This window comes from Macrosteles quadrilineatus, unplaced genomic scaffold (assembly GCF_028750875.1).
Source record: "Macrosteles quadrilineatus isolate MER2022 unplaced genomic scaffold, UCM_ALF_1.0 Scaffold_3__2_contigs__length_128488019, whole genome shotgun sequence".
Classification (NCBI taxonomy): domain Eukaryota; kingdom Metazoa; phylum Arthropoda; class Insecta; order Hemiptera; family Cicadellidae; genus Macrosteles; species Macrosteles quadrilineatus.
This window is the reverse complement of record NW_026542596.1, coordinates 43,531,161-43,549,570: the sequence shown is the minus strand read 5'-3', so window position 1 is coordinate 43,549,570 and position 18,410 is coordinate 43,531,161. Positions and strand designations below refer to the sequence as shown.

The 18,410-nt window shown below is 35.9% G+C and overlaps 1 protein-coding gene across 1 annotated transcript in view; it reads right to left on the bottom strand.

Moving 5' to 3' along the window:
- LOC128990058 (ubiquitin conjugation factor E4 B) overlaps positions 1 to 18,410 on the bottom strand; it is a 47,659-nt gene that overhangs the window by 8,214 nt on the left and 21,035 nt on the right. The window contains exons 13-18 of the mRNA XM_054412288.1: positions 16,394 to 16,489; positions 15,498 to 15,724; positions 12,158 to 12,393; positions 11,146 to 11,272; positions 7,180 to 7,264; positions 5,711 to 5,823 (exon numbers count right to left, since the gene is read on the bottom strand). Coding sequence (XP_054268263.1) covers positions 5,711 to 5,823; positions 7,180 to 7,264; positions 11,146 to 11,272; positions 12,158 to 12,393; positions 15,498 to 15,724; positions 16,394 to 16,489 — 884 coding nt within the window. The remainder of the gene's footprint in view (positions 1 to 5,710; positions 5,824 to 7,179; positions 7,265 to 11,145; positions 11,273 to 12,157; positions 12,394 to 15,497; positions 15,725 to 16,393; positions 16,490 to 18,410) is intronic.

Sequence of the window (18,410 nt, the reverse complement as noted above, 5' to 3'; positions counted from 1 at the left end):
AGTACACTAAAAAAGAAGAAATGGATATTGGAGACACAACCAATTTACCCAAGAAGTATTCGGGCAGTCAAGAGTAAAAAAAAAATTGCAACGCTTGACAACTTGTTCCAACAAGGAGTTCTTCAGAATGAAGTAGAATGGCAGTTACAAAACTAGCGTTGTTTTATCTATTTGTAACTTCCATTCTACTAATTCATTTTGAAGAGCCTCCTTGAAGGGGCAAAATATCAAATTAATTTTGTTGTGAACTTTTTGTGTGCTATCAACTACTTAATAACTTCTTGATCAGCATTGTAAGTGTTATTAAATTTATGGAAAGTAAATAAAGACACGTCTTATAACACTTAAAACATATATTTACGCTTATACTGTTCGATTGGATTCGAAGATTCGCCTATTGGGTCTGATGATGATTGGAGTGTCCAATCGAAATCGATCACCACTTACCATCTTTTGTATATTTACCGTCTTGTGAGTAACAGTATAAGCGTAAATATATGTTTTAAGTGTTATAAGATGTGTATTTATTTACTTTCCATCAACTACTTGGAACTGCTTTGTTCAGTCAAGTTGTCTTTGTTTTGTGTATTAATTTTATATGTCTTTGTTTTAACAGTCTATCTGTAATTCCCATCACATTACCATATGTAAATTTTCATTGTTGCATACATTCATCGCGAATCACTTCTCATAACAACACGTACCCATTATTTCTCTCATAAATTAAACCTCTTTCATACCAAAACCCTCGACCTTTTATTCTTTATTATAATAACACCGCACATTTTTGGTCCTTTTGAGCCGTGGATTTTTGGTCCTATCGAGCTGCGGATTATATCAACGAACATTAGTGCGTAATTTTTAAAGTTAATTTAAATGTCTCGGTTGAACGTATTTCATCCAACGTGAAGCCGCCAAGGACAATACCGCATCGCCATTTTGAACTTTACGTCTACCTCACGATACAGTTCACACTCCTCTCATTCCAAGTGTTCAACATCGTCATCGTTCTGCTAGTTCAGCTCCGCATTCAACACTTCATTTCGTCTACACTACAACTTCAACTTCAAACGTTAAGAAATTGAAAAGTAAGGTTATGTTTGTTTGTACTTCGAAGACAACGCACCGCATCTCATCGTAAGTTATCAAAATAAATCAATATCAACATGAAAATAATAAAGAAACCCTGATTTTATTTCTCAGTCGTCCTTATCCTCAAATTACTCCATACATTTACAATATCTCTACTATTTACTGAACTCATTGAACAATCTCGGCCTGACTTCCAAAATGAGATTTTCAACATTTTCCAATAGATGCAAATTGCAATTAAATAAATTAAATACCATCAGTGAGTATATTCAATCATGTCCATCAGAAATAACAGAAGGTCAAACCACTAAACTTAACCTTTATTTGCACGAAGCTAAAACCATTTCTGACAAATTTTGAATCTAACCTAGATAAGCTTCTTGATGTTGATGACGATACTAACGTTTTTCCTGACAATAAAGAAGCTATTTTAAAGATCCAGAACGACATATCAGAACTCTCAATAAACATTCAAACCGAAATTTCTCTTTTAATTCAGAACTTTAATGATGAACACTTGTCAAATAACTCTGTAACTTCAAACACCTCTAGGCATACTACTAGCGTTGTAAAATTGCCCAAGCTAGAACTGAAGTCCTTCAATGGTGACACTAAAACATGGATATCCTACATTAACTTTTTTGATACTACTATCCACAACAACAGTAGCTTATCCCTTGTTGAAAAACACCAGTACTTGATAAGTTCACTTGAAGGCGAAGCCTTACACCTAATCAAATCCCTACCGATCTCGTCTGGCAACTATACAGTAGCCTATAATGCTTTACGGGAAAGATACCACTCGAAGCGTAGGCTAATCTCTGTCCACCTCAGTAAAATTGTTGATTTGCCCAATATAACTGACAAATCTATCAAAATCCTCAGATCATTTTTAAATGAGTTTAATGAAAATGACCAAGCTCTTAGTGTTCTTGACTATAATGTCATGGAAGACAACTACCTACTAAGTATGTTGATCTTACGAAAAATGAACTCCAACCTCTGTCAAGTTTTTGAATCAAAACGTATAAATTCTTCTGATTTTCCTCAAGCTAGTGAAATAATAAAATTCCTCAAAGACCTTTGTAACAACAGTGAAGATGCATCTCTATGTCACAGTCAGCAAGCAGCTCCTCTCCAAACATCCAACCTTCACCAAGTTCCACGTCAAATTGATGAATCAATTCAGTTTCAACATCCTCCTATGGCTTTGATATGTACTTCAAATGATTTGAAATGTTTTTGCTGCCATAAAAATCACAAAATATACAGTTGCCCTGTCTTTCATAGTAAAACCCCTCAAGAAAGGCTTAAAGTTGTACGCGACTTAAAACGCTGCACAAATTGCCTTGGTAATCACTTTGCTAAACGCTGCAAGTCTACTAATACTTGTAAGACCTGTTTGCAACTTCATCACACACTCCTACATTTTTTGAAGCCTACTAAGCCTATGGCTGATAACAGAAATCACTACAACCAAGAACAAAAAGAAGCTATAGAAAACTCCAAACCTTCGAAACTGACAGCTGTAACTCCTGACCATTTTCTTATCAACTCTTCTCTGACAACTGTTCCTGACCCAACAAAGATCTCACCTCTTATTGATAATAATTTACCTCAAGACATTACCCAACGCCTATGCTGCCGTTGGAGTCAAGAATATTTTAAGACCCCTCATCAGCGTTGTTTCAAGTGGAACCTCAAGAAAGAAAACCTCAATGTAGACCCTGTTTGCTAAAACACATCAGCTCCTTCTAGCTACAGACCAGCTGGATCCTCATTCAAGACCATCATTCAAAGTGTCTTCATACCATTAAGCTGCATTCTTTAAATCATTTTTCAACCCACTCTGGTCAATTCTCATAAAAATGTTATATATTTTTTTCAATTTCTCTTTTGTTGAACCTTGTTGGTTCAAAGGGGTCGGTATGTTCAGTCAAGTTGTCTTTGTTTTGTGTATTAATTTTATATGTCTTTGTTTTAACAGTCTATCTGTAATTCCCATCACATTACCATATGTAAATTTTCATTGTTGCATACATTCATCGCGAATCACTTCTCATAACAACACGTACCCATTATTTCTCTCATAAATTAAACCTCTTTCATACCAAAACCCTCAACCTTTTATTCTTTATTATAATAACACCGCACATTTTTGGTCCTTTTGAGCCGCGGATTTTTGGTCCTATCGAGCTGCGGATTATATCAACGAACATTAGTGCGTAATTTTTAAAGTTATGAACGTATTTCATCCAACGTGAAGCCGCCAAGGACAATACCGCATCGCCATTTTGAACTTTACGTCTACGTCACGATACAGTCCACACTCCTCTCATTCCAAGTGTTCAACATCGTCATCGTTCTGCTAGTTCAGCTCCGCATTCAACACTTCATTTCGTCTACACTACAACTTCAACTTCAAACGTTAAGAAATTGAAAAGTAAGGTTATGTTTGTTTGTACTTCGAAGACAACGCACCGCATCTCATCGTAAGTTATCAAAATAAATCAATATCAACATGAAAATAATAAAGAAACCCTGATTTTATTTCTCAGTCGTCCTTATCCTCAAATTACTCCATACATTTACAATATCTCTACTATTTACTGAACTCATTGAACAATCTAGGTCTCATAACAACACGTACCCATTATTTCTCCCATAAATTAAACCTCTTTCATACCAAAACCCTCGACCTTTTATTCTTTATTATAATATGCTTTCTTGGGTAAGTTATGGTGAGTTGATGACTCAAGTAGTTAGCACAGTTATAGTCAGTGAAACCAAGGCAGCGTTGTTTTGGGTTAAAAGAAAACACTAATGCGTGTTGTGTTTGTAATAATTTAGACTAAGTTAGTAAAATTTGGTTTAGGTTTGTACCTTTAATTTGCTTACTATTTATTATGCTAAGTTAAGCCATAGACTAACCAACAAAAGTAGACTTCTCATCCCATTGTAAATTTTGAAGCACGTTTTTCGTGTCTAGTTCATGTACGTGACACAAAGGCGCTAGTGTCGATGAAACTTTGTTTCCATTATTTTAGGGTTAATTTCTTGATTTGTGCTTTACTGTTTGGTTATATAACTAGGGTACAAGTTATTTTTTATGATTAGATCGTATTATTTGGTTAAACGAGGTTTTAAATGGCTGTAATAACGGGAAACAAATTGTAAACAAAACACGACCTCTACATAAACCGTACATGAACTAACAATAAAATTGTCTTCAGCTGTTCCATAAGGATGAGAAATCTACTAAGGGAGTATGTTTTATCTATGGTTAAGCCTAGATTAAATACTTATAGCAAGACAAATGATTAATCTGAAGAATTTCTTAACAATACAAATTTAATGAACTAAAAATAAGATATTACAATGATGAATGGGGTAAATGAACAGATAACAGATAAGTTAAGTTATAGGGTTGCCATCTTTGGTTTAGCCTAGCTCAGTAAAAACAGAACAATGAGTTTACAATTTAGTTTAATTACATAAATCTCAGGGAGGGGAACTCGGCTGGCTAAAAAGATCTTCAAATATTTTAATTTATGAAATAAAATATGTCAATTATTATGAAAAATTGAATAATTTTGATATTGCTCTTAGGCTTGGATAGGTAAATTAAATAAGTAAGTCCAACAATGAATAGACTAGGTGAAAAATTTATTAAAGTTGAATTTAGTTCTCTTGTTCAAATTGTTTTTCTGGGATTATTCTTGATGAAATAAAGTAGTTTTTGAATTCAAATAATTAGGTTCGATGATCAGAAAGTAAATAAAATAGGTCTATTAAGTTGAATTTCTTGAAGGTAGGCTAAGCCTATACAAAATGGAAAGTTCTCACCAGATCTTCAGTAATAGTGTCCAATTTATATAAATCTTGAGGTGGCAGTACAAATTTGGAATGAAAAAAATATATATAAAAGCTAAACTGTTCTTCTGTTATTAAGTTAATGTTCAGTTAAATAATTTTAATCAATTTGACTTTTTAAAATGTTAGGGATTATACCCTCACTGATTTTAAGGTGTTGATGCTGCCATGTCCCAATTGAGAAGGAGGAAAATTTTTATTTCACACAGGAAGATCAAAATTCATTGTTGAAGCCAGCTGTCTTCTTTCTTCATCACTTGCACATGCACTAATAATAAGCCAGGCTTTTGGATATAATCAATGTTGGGGATTTAGAAATAAATTATACTATATTAATAATTTTGGATAAAAGTGTTATTGCAACTATGGACTTAATTACAGGTTACAGTTTTTTATTAATAATAATATGTGTTGAATATATACAATATATTTTAAAATGTGATGATGGTTTCTGAGGGGTGATTAAAGGATAATATAATTTAAATTTACTATTAATTTTCTGACAATTTAAATAGGCTATATGGCGAATTTTGGTACAATAAAAGAAGAAGAATTATATAACTAAAGAATGAATGTAGTGAATGGTCTAAAAATGACATGTAACATTGCAGGGTTCACGTCCTGTTACTGCCAAATTTATCAGTTCAGTTTAAGCATGCCTTTGAGAGCTATGTGGACAAGCAAATGAAATGTTAAAATAAGTTACTACATTCTTTAAAAAGGTGATAATTTTCCCTTAACTGACCTGCATTGTCTCTCGTCCGCAGAAAGCTGTCTCCTGCGAGTCTGTTGCTGTTCCATGCCGATCCTCTCCCAACCAGCAGTGTCAGCCATCAGCTCCTGTACCTCGTGGATGCGCTGTCGACAATATATTGTGTCAAGATACGTAAACATTTTTAATAGAGTTCAGAGTAACCATAATAGATATTCACCTGGGATAGAGGAGGAATAAAATATGTGTTCATCAACTTCTACATGCTAGAGCAATTCCACTAAATTACAATAAAAGAAAGTGACATTCCAATAATTATTAGGGTAGGCAACTGGATATGGTGCTTGCCTTCATAACTGAGGGTTGCTGGCATAATCTCAAGCAGGATTGAATGCTATTCCCTGATGCAATGTGTCACTGGGCTATCAATTACAGTAGAACCCCGGTTAACCGAAACGGTTCCATAAAATAATAAAGGGCTAAAATATAAGTAGGTAGTACATAATTTAAAATGCTTTAGTAACTTCAGTTGTTTAGTTGAAAGTATTTTCTAGCCCATTGTAACATTTATGTAGCTGAAATAAAACCCTGTATTATATAAGCATTGTTTAAAATTCATTTTTCCTGCACACTGTGGTAATACATAGGCTACTTTTAGCATACTAGGTGAAACCCGTCGAAATCGACGGTTACTTTTAAGACTTACGCTAATTCATCGAACTGCGATAAATTGAGAGAAATTATAAATATTTTGAGCATTTAGCATTATTTAAAGATTAATAAGTGTAAAAACAATAATGATATTAATTGCATTAGTTACCAAATATGGTTGATAATTCTATGAATAAAATATTTCCCATACTGTACGTCATCGGAGTTGTTAGTATGCTATCTGGTATCTCTTCCTTTGGAAGAACCTTTAAATAGTATTAAAATCGTATTGGTGGATCTTTTGTACCTAAACACTTCAGTGATTTCATCAGTGTAATGATCTATGATTTTATTTGAAAAAAATCTGTTTGTTGGGAAGAAACGATCTAACTTCAAAGTGAGGTATATCCGTTACAGTGTAAGTTTGATTTTTCCGTCACGTCGCGTACTTCTGTGCCAATGAATAATCCTCTAGCATAGTTTTGAGAAATTGGTTGTGGGGTTACTGGAATTCCTTGACATAAGGGATGTCAGTTAGTTGTTTCAGCCTTATCAATTACATAAAGTTGTCAATATAATCTCTCTACGGAATGTTAGGTGTAGTGGAATATACTTGAAGTGAAGTTGGCTTTTATTCTTCTTCTTAACTTGGAACAATGCTGGTGCACAGTTTTGTGAAAGCTACTAGTGGAATCACCCCTGCATCATTGAACATGTTCAAGCATGCAAACCAGTTCTAAAAACATTATATTATGGTCTTTCAACTGACTGTACAAAGACTTACTTCATATTTTAAACAAGTTTAGTCAAAGTAGCAACTTACAATATTTTCAATCCAATAGTTTCCTTACCTTGAGACTTTCTAAACTTTCATCCAACAGGAACGTTGTGTCGTTCATTAACATGTTGATGAATTTGACAAACTGTTTTCCAGATCTGTAAAAGAGGTTTGCATATGAAATAAATGTAAGCCTATCTTAAATAATTTGAAAAAAAAACTTAGAAGACACATAAATTATTTAAAAAATAAAGCATCCAACTCTAAAGCATTAGTATTTAAATAATAACTAGTTGTTTGTCCCGCTCTTCGTTCGGACAATAAAAAAAAATTAAAAATGCAGGTGTTAAAACGTCTGGTAGATTCTTATAAAATCTCGTGTATGGATTTATTTCTATCAAAATTGCTCCTAACTCCTACAAAAATGTCTGATCCAACTCATTAGAGTTACTCTCCATTATTTTGTCAGTAGCCTCACCTACATCAGGGCTACAGATATACAAGGGCTAGGCCAGGCGAGCTCAGAAAGTGATGCCAGGTGGCTCCCCACCACTCCGCCGCTGTGACGTCACGGCGATACCTCGGGCTCCCGGCACCGTATATCTTTGCCTGTGTGAGCTCTGGCATTACCGCACATTTAGCGTTTATTAAGCTCTATGTTGGAAACTTTTATTAGGTATTAATGTATTTTATAAAAGTAATTGATTTTCGAATAGGATTACGTATAACATCAATTCTAATAAGTAAAAAATTAACTTTAGTACATATTTAAGGATGGGAGTGGAATGTAAAGCGATGGCTAAGAATACTGTAGTTATTGATCCAATGTATTATGTTGCTGTGAAATATCTGTGTTCGTATTGCTCGAATGTATCTTAATGTATCTTTTTCAGTAACTTCTAGTTTAGTAGGATCCATCCATATTATAATTTTTTTTTAATGTATTACTATAGACTCTCGTATTTGTTTAAATCAAATTAGGGGTTTCCTTTCTAATATTCAATTTATAAATGTGTTTGTCTTTTTTAATTTCTAGTAGATGTAGGTAATAGCATCGAACAAATTTTAAATACTTTGTATATTGCCTAACAATGGTTTACAAGAACTCTTCCCCCGATCACAGATCAACAGTCTATCCGGGGGAATAATTCCATGTAATATATTGTTCTATTATTGTACTGTTTAATTTTTGGAATAAAAGTATTTTGATTTGATTTGAATGTATGGATTATTAATTGTATTTATTTATTACTTACTAGTGTCCCTGTTGCTCGAATTCGAGCAATTGCTAAGTATTACAGGCGTTAGTTATTTTAAAACGAATAACAGTCATAATGTCTGATGACTTTAAAAGATTCGACTCAAAGATTATGGAAATACTCAAGATGTACCTAACAGATCGATATAATCAACATTTCTTGCAAATATATTATCATTTTTCAAAAGCTGATCTTGTTTTTTAGTGTTTTCTACAAATAGCCTTACTCTTAGCCACATTAGGTTGTCCATAATAACGATTATAAATTCTAAAAAAACATGATTTCCATTTCTTCTTCTTGGTGGTGTTCTATGACTTTCCTATGTTACCATAGTTTGCAAATCGGCCCTTTCAATGATTACTAAGAAATGCAGCACAGTGTTAATTGAGTTTTCTTTTTAGTATATCAATCCATCCAGGCTCTCTAGCTTTCTTCCATTGTAATATTTACGCCAACCCAAATTCAAATAGTGAATATTTCATTTCTACCAAGTCAGTAAATGTTTGTAGTAAACTGTTAAATTAGCAAACTTATTGACTGTTTACATATGTTCTTCTTCTCACTTTTAATTTCTAACAACAGCTGGAGTTTTATAATAATTTTTGTTTCCCTTGCTAATCTTATGGAGAAATACAAAACTTTAAAGGGCCCCAGGGCCTCACTCTCTAATTATTTCCCTAAAGTGAAAGTTTCCTGCACAACTTCAAGTTACGCTTTTTCCAACGACACCAAAAACATGTCAATCGGTTCAGTAGTTTCTGAGGAGTAATTGTCACAAAAAACCTGCTTGCGTATTAAATAAGTATAGATTCATACCTTTTAGGATTCATTGAGGTTATATAAAATACATTGAGGTTGTATAAAAATACATTACCTATACTTAGTATTTTGAAACTTTTACAGGAAGGAAAAGAATTTCAATTAATCAATTACATTTTATTATAGGCCCTACATATTTTAATACATTAGAATAACATATAGTTGCAAAAATACATTAAGTTGCCTGACTAACTAATCTCAATCTCTGTTGACCAATAACTAACAAGTCGAGTTTTGGTGTTATTTTACTTTATCAGTTTACATCGTGATTATAAGTTGTAAATGTTTCGTTACGATATTATTTATTGTGCCTCGACTGTAACTGTGACATTACTTTTAGAAACTTGAGACACTATTTTTAGCCAGTTTTGTGAACTTCATTGACTGTTTATAAAAATTGTACTTATTTAGTTTATAAACAGTTTTATGTGGATATACTTTCTTAATTTGAGGTCTGGGACATTACATTTAGCCCGTTTTTGAAACATTTCGTCATAATTAACAAACGATTTAATCGCCAAATGAAAAAGGCACAGCAGCATTTTATAGAAAAAACTATAAAATATTTATTTTTGTATATTTGCCTTTATAACTATGTATATTCATGTAGGGGAATAAGTTTACTTTCATTTTATATAGTTGGTTTGTGGGGTTTTAAAAATAATATATACGTGTGAATAACAAAATTTTTTTCTAGACAAATATAAAACATTTATTAAAAGTCATAAACATCTATTGAAATGATCAGTATACATAAACAATTCTTACTTCATTTGATCTCCAATATTATTGCCTAAAAATGTTTACTTTTACTTTATCTCTTGATAATACATTTATTTGGTTTTTATTTGAAATTTGTTGTGCAAAATCGTGAAACTTGTCATTTTATTGTTTTTGGGCCATAACTTTGTATAAATGGTAATTGGAATCTTTTTACATTTCCATGTAGGGAAATAAATTCCAAACAATTTGTATATCTTATGAAACATTTTTGGTTCATGCAGCAATTTTTCTACCTACTGACAATATTTTCTACAATATTTTTAATATTTATTTTGTTGCCATTTTCAAATTCTTCATTTCATTACGAACACTTCAAGTTGGAAATAATAAATACGGTTCGTAGGTTTGATTTGTTGGTTTAGTTTATATGAATTTTCGAAAATATGACTGCAAAGTCGCCAAAAATGCCTTGCCACTCCCATTGCAAGTTGGAGGGTTAACGATCAACCCGCTTTAAAAATCACAATATAAAACTAAATTATTACAAACACAATTATTAATATGCGCGTAGATGCCGGGCGACATATGCACTGCCGTGCTAGGCTGTATATCTGTAGCCCTGTGCTAGGCTACCGTCAGGCCTCGCGCCGATGTATCTCCGCTACGTCACTGAGGAGTGGCGGGGGAGGGGAAGTAGGATCAGGCGGCGACCGCTAACATCAAAGGAGTGAGCCAGCCCTTGTATATATGTAGCCCTGCACCTACATCAAGAACATAATAAAGTTGTCCTCCGAGAGTTCGAGGGTCTGACGCATAGAGATCACCTGCGTAGTGTTGGACCTGTCCACATACAATAAAACAATAGGGCCCATAACCTTTAGGATGTCTTACATCAGCGTCCTATGCAGTTGAACTGTAAACCTGTTTGTAACTGGCCATAATTTACCTTAAAGTTTAGAAGTAAATAGGGAGAATGCAGTGTTTCACCTCAATTGTTTACTTTGGATTCACTGCTGCAAAGTAGACATGCCAGATTAATAATAAAACTTTAATTTAGAGGATTAGGCTATAAACTACTGATACATGTGGTATAGTGGTGACCACAGTTAGTAATAAGATAGTGAAGGCAGTCATTCTCAAACCACTGTCAGCCCAAGAATCTTCCACCAAGCTACCAGGTTTGGTTTGGAGTGAATTAGTTTTACTCTGATTACTGCAGACGAACAATTCACACTTACTTTGACTCGTTGATGATCGCCTGTCTGTGCACGGCACTATCCCACATTCCTTTGAGAATCAGACTGATGTGATAGCGGATTGTGAATTTATCGTAAAACTCTGAGCTAGACCCAGTGGTCTCCACATCTGTCAAAACATAACACCAACTTGTATTTTTAATGGAAAAAAGACAGTTATTTCTCTAAAACCAATATTCCAGCTGAACTTCATAATCTATTTGAAAAAATCAAACAAAATCATAACTGCACACTTAAATTTCTAAATATATGTAGAAATATATGTTTTTAATTGTTATGTTTGTAGTTGCAAGTTTACAACTCCAATGTCATTAGGTAATAACCCTAACAAGACGTCATGGCCTGGCCGGATATATCATGGAATGTGCTGATGTCATAGTACTTGTGGCGAACCGTGGTATCTTGGTTCGCTCTTCAGTCTTCACCAACCTTAATTTTGTTTGCACCCAAAGTAATCATTTGGCTGCAGACCTGTCTAGCCCTTAGTATGATATTTGAGGTATGACACTCAGCTCGTTTTGAGTCACATGAATGTTTCAGCACGTTGACAAGAGCGTGGATTCCATGAAGACCAAAGAACATACTCATAGGTCTGTGCTGGGACTCTATTTCCCTACTCTTACAGCTTAAATTGAATTGTATTGTAATGATCAAAGTTGAAATTTATTATTCTTTTGTTTCAAATTGTAAATTACGATAGGTGAATTTATGGTGTTATATTTATATTTATTTATGGTGTTTTAGGTGTTATATTTATCTTCCCGCTCCTGTCGGGTTTAAGAGGCTAGCGACAAAGTTACCAGTTTGATCCTTAAAAAAAGCTCGTTGGGCTAATAAATGAACCTGACTGAAGAAACAGCTAGTTTTACTTAGTTACAAAGGTACACCATATAATTCAGTCAGTTTTAAACTAATCCTTCACTCATTTTGAATTGAAATACACCCAGTTGCATCACAATCTTAATCAGTAACAATGGTAATGCTAGTAACTGACCAGTGTAGAACTTCATAAGACAGGACGGCAGATGAGTCTCGGAGATGGGATGTGACAGGACCCGATTGTACAACTCCTCTGTGTGGGGGTTGAAGCCTGGGTTGAGTACGAAGAGTACCTCTATGATCTTGGCCACCAGGTAGGGGTTCTTAATACAGTGAGGTGAGCAAGTGGCCACCAACAACCATGTGATCATTGAGCGATCCATGGAAGTGGCTATTACGTTGGGACAGTACCTAGACACAACAGTCACAAATGTAGTTTTCTTTTAAATTTTGTTTCTTTTATTTTTTGTAAGATTGACATTACAGGTGTGCGAGCGGCTTGATTTTCAAGCCTAGCATACAAGCTCGAGAGATTAAGCACAAAGTCAGGAAATCAAGCTTGAGAGATTAAGCACCAAGTCAGGAAATCAAGCTCAAGAGATTAAGCACCAAGTCAGGAAATAAAGCTCGAGTCAAGTTTTATAGGATCGCAATGTTATCGCAGCCGCAGAATGTGTCTGCAAAAAGTTTAAAAAACCACGCTTTCGCAACCATTAGGGATGGTGTGAGGTGATATTTATTCTTAACTTAGTACAGTAGAACCTCGCTAATTCGAATTTCACAGGAAAGTCAATATACTTCGAATTATAGGAAGTTTGAAATATAGAGAGTTTGAATTATAGAGGTCAGAATGAATAAAATTCGAATTATGGAGGTCCCAGTTTTATGTGTGGGGAGTTTGAATTATAGAGGTCAAAATGATAAAGTTCGAACTACAGAGGTCCAAGTTTATTGTTTAAAAGCTAAACAGCATACAATTCAAACACACATCTCTTGGACAAAATACTGTTTATATACATTACCGTACAGGACATATTGAATTACAGTATTAAAAATAACATATTAAATCAAAGAAAATGAAATTGAACATTGTTCATTCTGTATTAAAAAAGTCTGTAATTCGTGACTGTTTTAAGGCTCTTTTGCATTGAATATCAATACTGTTTTCAATGGTTACAATGGCTGAAAAAACATTACCACCAGTGTCACTTGATTGTTCGATAAAATTGCGGATGGTTTCTACCGCACGCCGCGCTTCCTTTATTGTAACGAAGTGAAGCTGGTCGTCTGCTCCCGTCTCGTCGTCTCCACCCAACCCATCGTCGTCTGCTTCTGCCTCGTCCCTGTCGGCCACTGCCGCCACTATCTCGTCTTCTGTCAACGTTCCGGCGACTGCTACATCGTTGTCGACTTCAACAAAATCTTCAAATGTTGTGTCATTTACATTAGGCTACAGTGAGTCATTATGACATTCCATTCGCTCTCGATTAGATCTTCAACAGGATCTGGTGTAACTGTGACGATTTCTGGTTCAGTTTCTCCATTTACAAATCCACACGTTTTAAAACAATTAGCAATTGTTTCTTGCGTTACATTTTCCCATGATTTGTTTGCCATTCTCATCGCTTGTAGGATGTTGATTGGAACGATGGCTTTCTCTTCTTCGATAGTTGATAAAATATGTCTTACAACTTCTTTCCTGTAGAGAGTCTTGACATTTTTTATTATTCCCTGGTCCAGCGGTTGAAGTTTTGACATTGTGTTGGCAGGAAGGAACTGAAATTTGATTGCGTCAAGCTTTGGGATGTCATTATGGGCACTACAGTTGTCAATGAATAAAAGAATTTTACGTTTTTCCTTCTTCATCTGTTTGTCTAGCTTAAGCAACCATTGCCCAAAAAGGTAACTATTCATCCATGCTTTAGGATTTGCGTCATATTCAAAAGGAAATGACTTAACACCAGCAAAACATCTCGGCTTTTTGTATTTACCGATCATAAACGGCTTTAACTTTTCTGTTCCTGTCATATTACTCGCAAGCAAAAGTGTTGCTCGAACTTTACTGTTCTTACCGCCATGACATTTTTCGTTTTTGAAAGTTAAAGTTTTATCGGGAAGACATTGGTAGTACAAGGCTGTTTCATCCGCATTAAATATGTTTTTAGGATCATAGTCTTTCAACATTGTTTTAGTTCCTCTTTCCAGTTTTTACATACATTGTCATCAACACTTGCACTCTCTCCACACACCTTACGAAAAACAATGTCATTTCTTTGTTTGAATTTCTCCAACCAACCATTACTTGCTCGAAAATTATCATGGCCTAATGATTTGGCAAAACTTTCAGCTTTTTCTTTGAGGATTGGCCCCCCTACACTTACGTTATGGTCCCTACATTGCTTAAACCACTTTATTAAGCATTCCTCCACTTCAGGAAATTCGGATTTACGCACTCTCTTATTGTTTAAATTACCTGCCTCCATTCGTTGCCTAACTAGTTCCTCTTGTTTAAGGATCGTAGACAATGTGCTGGCGGGGATACCATACTCTTCAGCTATATCCTTTTTACGTTTTCCACCACTGTTCACTTCATTGATTATTTTAAGTTTTTCTGCCAAGGTTAAGGACTTGTACTTCTTACCACTCATTCTTGCTCACTGCACTCGCACTAACACTCATCAACTAACAATCAATTAGGCCTAACACCGCAAAATCTGACTGACTATTAAAGACGTCTACGTTGCATATAAAACTGTTGGAGACTGATGAGCTAACTGTGGGAAGATCAATAAGAGCGTCAAGTTCATGTTTCAACAGGATAATTTTTTGTTGTGAATTCGAATTGCAGAGGCTTACGGTAACGCAGTTTGAATTGTAGAGGTTGACTTCGAATTGTGGAGGTAACACTTTGAATTACGGCAATAAATTCAAATTGTAGAGGCTTGAGTACGTGCAAATTCGAATTAAAGAGGCTGCCTAAAGCATAAAAATCACTTCGAATTATCGGTATATTATTTTTTGAATTTTAGAGGTTTTCTGATGGGAACAGACAAAAGTTTCTAATTATAGAGGTTTTCGAATTATCGAGGTTCGAATTAGCGAGGTTCTACTGTACCTTGTTCCGTAAAAATCATTGACCCTTCACCACAACATTAAACTGCATTTTGAAAGGGTTTTTGGCAAATTGATTAACTATGTTTATGCATAAATATTATGATTAACTCCATTACATAAAATTCATGACATTAAAAAGCCAACCAGTCATGGAAGATCTTGTGTAGCATGAGCTGGAGATGACAATATGAATTAGTCTCAATCGGATAGTTTACAGCCAACATAAAATGGCATTTTCTTGAAGAGTATGGTCCAATACGTAGATAGGACAAAACTGAATCCATTGTTTTTGTCATACAGATATATCTTAAAACTGTCCCCCTTATCTTACCTTTGTCTAATCACTCTAATCCCTAATTTCCTAGCATTAAATTAATAATCAATCTGGTCCAGATACTCACGACAGTGCAAACAGAAGGAACTCTGCGATGTCCTCGACATACCACTCAGGTAGAGCTGAGAACAGGTGCGGTGGCTCAGGAGGGAGGGGGAGAGAGGGGGACAATGGGTTGTCAGTCAGAAGTGTCAACATGAACTCTGCTACGGAGCTGTAGAACAACAGTGAGCGTCTCATCAGGTTATCATCCAGCAGACCAGCGTCTGCACACGCCTTGCTCCTCGTCAGCTTCTGTGGCGGCAAACAGAACCTGTACTACCTTTGACCATGATTTAACACACTCCTTTAGTAGATTTTTCCTCCTTATGAATCAGCTGGGGATAATTTTAATGTTAGTTCTGTCCGGTGCCGCTGCGGGTGTGTTTTTGTTTAGAATTAGTTTCTTGTTATTTCAGTTATTTAAAACCTTGTTAAACCAAATAAAACGATCTAATCACCCTATGATCTTTTAACGTAAATCTTTAGAAGTAAAAAACTGGTGAGTTGTTCCATTTGGATGGGACGTCAGCTGCAGTATTTGTAGTCAATGGTACATTTCCCTTTGAGACATAAGCAACAACTTTGGACTCTGCAAGTCCTATTGTAAAATCTGAAATCGTTTTTGATTATTTTATATCTGATGCTAGTGTGAGTGGACTAAATGTTGATATTTTGGGGCAAATTTTACAGTATAAATCTTGTTGTTTGGTTATAGTATCAGAACACAAGAATTAGTTGCATAAATAAAAAAAAATTCTATTTTATAAAATTTTGTTTAAATTTGTGAACAAACAATACATTTTAAAAATAGAAGACAAAGTAAAGGACAGAATTGTAGTCTAAAATTAATCTTCTTCAGGTGGTACAGGGCAATGATTAATCTGGACAAAAGTACAATAAATTTCAGCATTGTTGTTTTACCTTGATCTGCTGTTTCCATCTTTTGATCAGTTCCTTGTTTCTAGCGGCAAACGGAAGAGCTTTCCACTGATGTTCGCTGCTCTGCATTTCTTCAACCTGTGAACACAAATAAACATTGGGTTAACTTGCACATCAGTTTACAGATGGAGTCATTTTATAATTTAACATCCCAAACATATGAAAATGAATTAATTGCCTGAAAAAAGTAAGTAAAGTATTCAAAATATAAGGAAAAGAGATTAAGTTCATAGATCAACAAAATTTCACTAACAGCTTATAAATTTAATTTAAACGAGCTGTTGGCCCGTCCTACGTATGGGAATCGAGTACTCAATTAAAACTGAATATCATTCAGAACAGCTAGTTTACAACTTGGTGGCCGATTCACACACACTGGCTTTGAGTACTGTAGCTACATACCACCTTCCACTGCATAGGCCTACTATCACTTACCGTGCCTTATTTTACCACCTTGGCCACTGAATGCCATTTCTGGATGACAGGAAGACATGAAGATACCAGTCTGAAGATGTCTTTCATTACTTGGTCTTCCAAGTGGTCGTCTACCTTGTAGTACTCCTTGGAATACACTTTTAAAAGTTGAAGTATCTTCTCTCCGCCATGAAAAGCCTGCCCAGCCCATCCGAGATCCGAGCCTTTTGGTCTATTTTTGGAATGTACCACCTTCATCAAGTTTCTGAATCATACAGTACTACTGGGATAGTTATGATATGGTATGACTCGATTTTGGTTTCTACTGACACCCTGCAGCTTACTAGTCAGTTTTCTGGAGACCTACTCCACCGGTTGACATTTTCATTACGAATATATCGAATATACCAACGATCATTACGTGACCATGAGTCATACCGACGATCACGCCGTGACTGTGAGTCATAGCGACGATCACCCCGTGGCCTCGGATTTATACCGACGATCACACCGTGACCGTGAGTCATACTGACGATCATGCCGTGACCGCAAGTCATACTGACAATCACCTCGAGACCACAGAGTCCTACCGACGATCACGCCGTGACCGCCGAGTCATGCCGACGATCGTGCCGTGGTCGCTAGTCATACCGACGATCATGCCGTGGCCGCGGATTCATACCGACGATCACACCGTGACCGTGAGTCATACTGACGATGATTCCGTGACCGTGAGTCATACCGACGATCACCCTGTGGCCGCGGATTCATACCGACGATCACGCTGTGACCGCGGAGTCATAACGACGATCGCGCCGTGACCGCGGAGTCATACTGACGATCATTCCGAGACCGCAAGTCATACCGACGATCACCCCGTGGCCGCGGATTCAAACCGACAATCATGCCTTGACCGTGAGTCATACCGACGATCATTCCATGACCGTGAGTCATACTGACCATCATTCCATGACCATGAGTCATACCGACGATTATGCCAAGACCGTGAGTCATACCGACGATCATGCCGTGACCGCGAGCCATACTGACGATCATGCCATGACCGTGAGTCATACCGACAATCATGCCATGACCGTGAGTCATACCGACGATCATGCCATGACCGTGAGTCATACTGACGATCATGCCATGACCGTGAGTCATACCGACGATCATGCTGTGACCGCGAGTTATACCAAGGACCACCCCGTGACCGCGGTCATTTTGACGATCACACCGCGACCGCGAGTCACAAGATTCTATAGGTACCTGTAAATTGTTGCCCATTTTTTGGTTTTTATAGATCAGTGCCACAAACGGTAAAAAATTGATCTCTTTTGGTAACTGCAATACTCAAGACTTTCTTTTTATGCACAGAAAAAAATCCCGTCCCTTCCCGTCCCGAAAATTGGGAAGGAAATAAAAATCCCATCCCGTCCCGTCCCAAAAATTGGGAAGGAAATAAAAATCCCGCCCCGTCCCGAAAATTGGGAAGGAAATAAAAATCCCGCCCCGTCCCGTCCCGAACTAAAAATTCAATCCCGTCCATCCCTAATTATAGACATTCCTCTGTTGTGATAAATCA